The sequence below is a fragment of the Alnus glutinosa genome, chromosome 11, assembly GCF_958979055.1.
Source record: "Alnus glutinosa chromosome 11, dhAlnGlut1.1, whole genome shotgun sequence".
Classification (NCBI taxonomy): Eukaryota; Viridiplantae; Streptophyta; class Magnoliopsida; order Fagales; family Betulaceae; genus Alnus; species Alnus glutinosa.
Genome location: NC_084896.1, coordinates 25,704,429 through 25,707,042, shown reverse-complemented (window position 1 = coordinate 25,707,042; position 2,614 = coordinate 25,704,429). Strand labels below are relative to the sequence as shown.

At 41.4% G+C, this 2,614-nt stretch overlaps 1 protein-coding gene across 1 annotated transcript; it reads right to left on the bottom strand.

Moving 5' to 3' along the window:
• Nucleotides 1-1,077: 1,077 nt before the first annotated feature.
• Nucleotides 1,078-2,328, bottom strand: LOC133881297 (uncharacterized protein At4g06744-like). Its single transcript, XM_062320223.1, has one exon. It carries the CDS (start codon nt 2,326-2,328, stop codon nt 1,078-1,080), a length of 1,251 nt encoding a protein of 416 aa, XP_062176207.1.
• Nucleotides 2,329-2,614: the final 286 nt, after the last annotated feature.

Below are 2,614 nucleotides of genomic sequence, written 5' to 3'. Positions count from 1 at the left end.
CAATAAAGCTCAGCCACAGTCATTGCTAAAGCCCAATATTCAACTTCAGTACTGCTGCGTGAAACTGTGAGCTGTTTTTTTGCACACCAAGAAATAAGACATGGACCCAAGAAAACACCATACCCCGTGGTGGAGCGACGATCATCCTGAATGTTACAAAGGGGAAAAGTGAAACGCATGGGTCTTCAAGGGTCTTCAATATTGTATGGGTCTTCAACGCATGCATTGTCTGAAATGTGCATTGTCTGAAACGTATGGGTCTTTGATAGTTGATCGGTTAACAGATATTAGACCCGAAAGGGGATTATAGATGCTTAGTCTAACGTGACCAAATGAATTGTGGGATAACGAGACATTTATAGAGATGTTATTATGCTTAATTATCCCTACAAGATTTGGTATATTCTTTTAACATTTTCTGCAGATGTACTCGATGATCGCACATCTATTTGCCAATATGAATATGGTTGAAAACAAATAGAAAGATGCATGGTTGAGCCGTGCCCACTATGTGAGTAGGAGATATATGTAAAAATGAGCGCCCAACAGTGGCAACCCAAAGGTACTGTTAGTGAAAAACGTACGTTACTCCACAGCCTCTACATTAATCCGTATTAATTAATGCATATAATGTTCATATGCTAAAGAGCTAGCGTTTTTAAAAGACAGCTGATTGCAACATTTGGGTGTGCGTGGAAAATCTTGTACCTTTGTGCATGTGAGTGAAAATATTGCCTCTTAATTTCTCTCTTTCTGTGAGTGGAAAAAGATTGTGAGTAATTATTGCTCATGCTATCATTGAAAAAGTAAATGCTGGAGACTTAAAAATAAATGCAGGTGAAACATGCAACTACATCAGGTCCCATATTCAGTGCATATATAAGAGGAAGGTAAGATTTATGCTTTCGCTATTATTCTTTCTATATATCTCATGACAACGATTTAGCAGTACTTGTCCACCGACAATCTTCAATACTACGTACACTAAAAAGAATAGATGCCAAATCAGAACACATTACCTTATTCATAATTAACTTAATGATTATAAACAGAACAGTCGTAATGAATTGCAAAAGCCTATGAATGCGGTTTAAGAGCGCCATAGGTTAGTAGTGTTGAAGGGGAAGTACTTTTGGTAGGTGGATGAGCTCCTTTACAAGGAATGAAAGTCAGGGACTTCTGGTTGGGGCAAGACTTGGGCTTAGACAAAAACGCATCACATTCAGCTTTGGATCTCTGATTTGGAAGTCCTTGAATGCAATTCTTTTTTGGATCAAGAACCTTTTTCTTGATCAACTTCCGGCATTCAGGGCCAATCTTGCTGAAGTAGTTCTCTGATATATCGAGGAGACCGAGGTTAGGCAGCTTGCAGACAGCCTCCGGGACCGACCCATAGAACTGGTTCTGAGCCAGACTAAGCACCTCTATACTAAACAGGCACTGAAATGATTGGGGGATTGGACCCGTCAAGGAATTGATGCTCACATCAAAAGCGGTGGCGTTTTCGAGGTGGCCAATCTCAAACGGCAAGCATCCTGTGAGCTTGTTGTTGAGGAAGAGCACCTCAGTGAGGGTTTTGCTAGCTTGGCCAATACTTGGAGGGATTGGCCCGGTGAACTTGTTGTTGGCAAAAGTGAGATAATTGGCTGGCGTGGAGCCAAGATTATCAGGAAGGTTTTGCTCGAAATAGTTGTCGTTGATGAAGATTACGTTCACTTCTAGCAAGAACAGTTGGGGTGGAACCATGCCGTACAAAGAGTTATAGCGGAGGTCCAAGAAGGTGAGTTGTTTGGCGCCAAGAACTTCCAATGGGAACTTGCCATCTAACTTGTTGTTGCTAAGGTCTAGCTCGAAGAAGTATGGAATGGTGGAGATCTCTTTGGGGATGCCACCGGTGAAGTTGTTGGAGTTGGCGTGGAAAACGGTTATGTCTGTTAACTTCTCAATGAACCCATACAGAGTGAGGCCCTGCCCTTTCTTACCAGCAAACTGGAAGCCGTTGAAGTCAACCCCAGAAACTGTTAATTGTTTGTCGGCCGGAAAAACGTCGCAGTAGAAGCCCTTGTAATTGCATACGTTTTTGTCATTGGGATTCCATGTTTTCAAAATTCCTTGTGGGTCATAGGCGACTCTTTTTTTGAACTCTTGAACTACGGGGTAGAATTTTAGAACTCGGGGGCTAATCTTACCACTTGATCCAGCCGGAGATGGTGCTTGCAATGCTTTCCTACTGGACCTGATTGCCGGATAACCGACATAACCAGCATCCACCCCATGAAGAAGGAAAGCTGATACCAAAAGCGAAGCAAAGAAAGAGATGCTGCCCATTAATAATTATAGCTTCTTTATGCGCAGAACCTCTTTCTTTGAGAGTAGATAGAATTATGGGGAAGTTATATAGGGGAAGCCAGAGGTCTCTCCCTCACTTTCGGAGAGAGACTTTTTCTTGCACCTCTGTTCGTCTCTCTTTCCTTAATTAACATCCGTTACGTACACTTTTCTCCGCTCCTCATATATTTAACCTTATTTAGTCCATTAATTTATAATTAGCTAGTCAATCTTTAATTTTAATTTATATCTCATCCGATACGATTCTCAAAGATAAAAGGTTAAA